The sequence below is a fragment of the Penaeus monodon genome, chromosome 25 (assembly GCF_015228065.2).
Source record: "Penaeus monodon isolate SGIC_2016 chromosome 25, NSTDA_Pmon_1, whole genome shotgun sequence".
In the NCBI taxonomy this organism is placed as follows: domain Eukaryota; kingdom Metazoa; phylum Arthropoda; class Malacostraca; order Decapoda; family Penaeidae; genus Penaeus; species Penaeus monodon.
Window position 1 is genome coordinate 41,901,878 of NC_051410.1, and position 239 is coordinate 41,902,116.

The 239-nt window shown below is 37.7% G+C and overlaps 1 protein-coding gene across 1 annotated transcript in view; it reads right to left on the reverse strand.

The window, feature by feature from the left end:
• Nucleotides 1-239, reverse strand: part of LOC119589415 (VWFA and cache domain-containing protein 1-like) — a 30,393-nt gene that overhangs the window by 28,414 nt on the left and 1,740 nt on the right. Inside the window, exon 4 of the mRNA XM_037938025.1 lies at nucleotides 52-171. Within this exon, the coding sequence (XP_037793953.1) occupies nucleotides 52-171 (120 nt within the window). The remainder of the gene's footprint in view (nucleotides 1-51; nucleotides 172-239) is intronic.

Here is a 239-nt window from a genome sequence, read left to right on the forward strand (position 1 = left end):
TACATAAGTATTATGTACATGGCACATATTTTTTCTGGGAATGTGACTTACTTTCTGTAAGATTGTATGGTGGGAAGTAAAAGTCTGCTGGAAGGGAGTCCTCACTTGTACCTAAGCCCGAGTCACACCACAATTCCTCATTCACACGCGTTCCAAAGTGACTCTGGTATCTGTTGATTGAGACAATAGTTTTGTACTGCATCTGATTTCTATAAACTATTCTACTTATTTAATCTTTG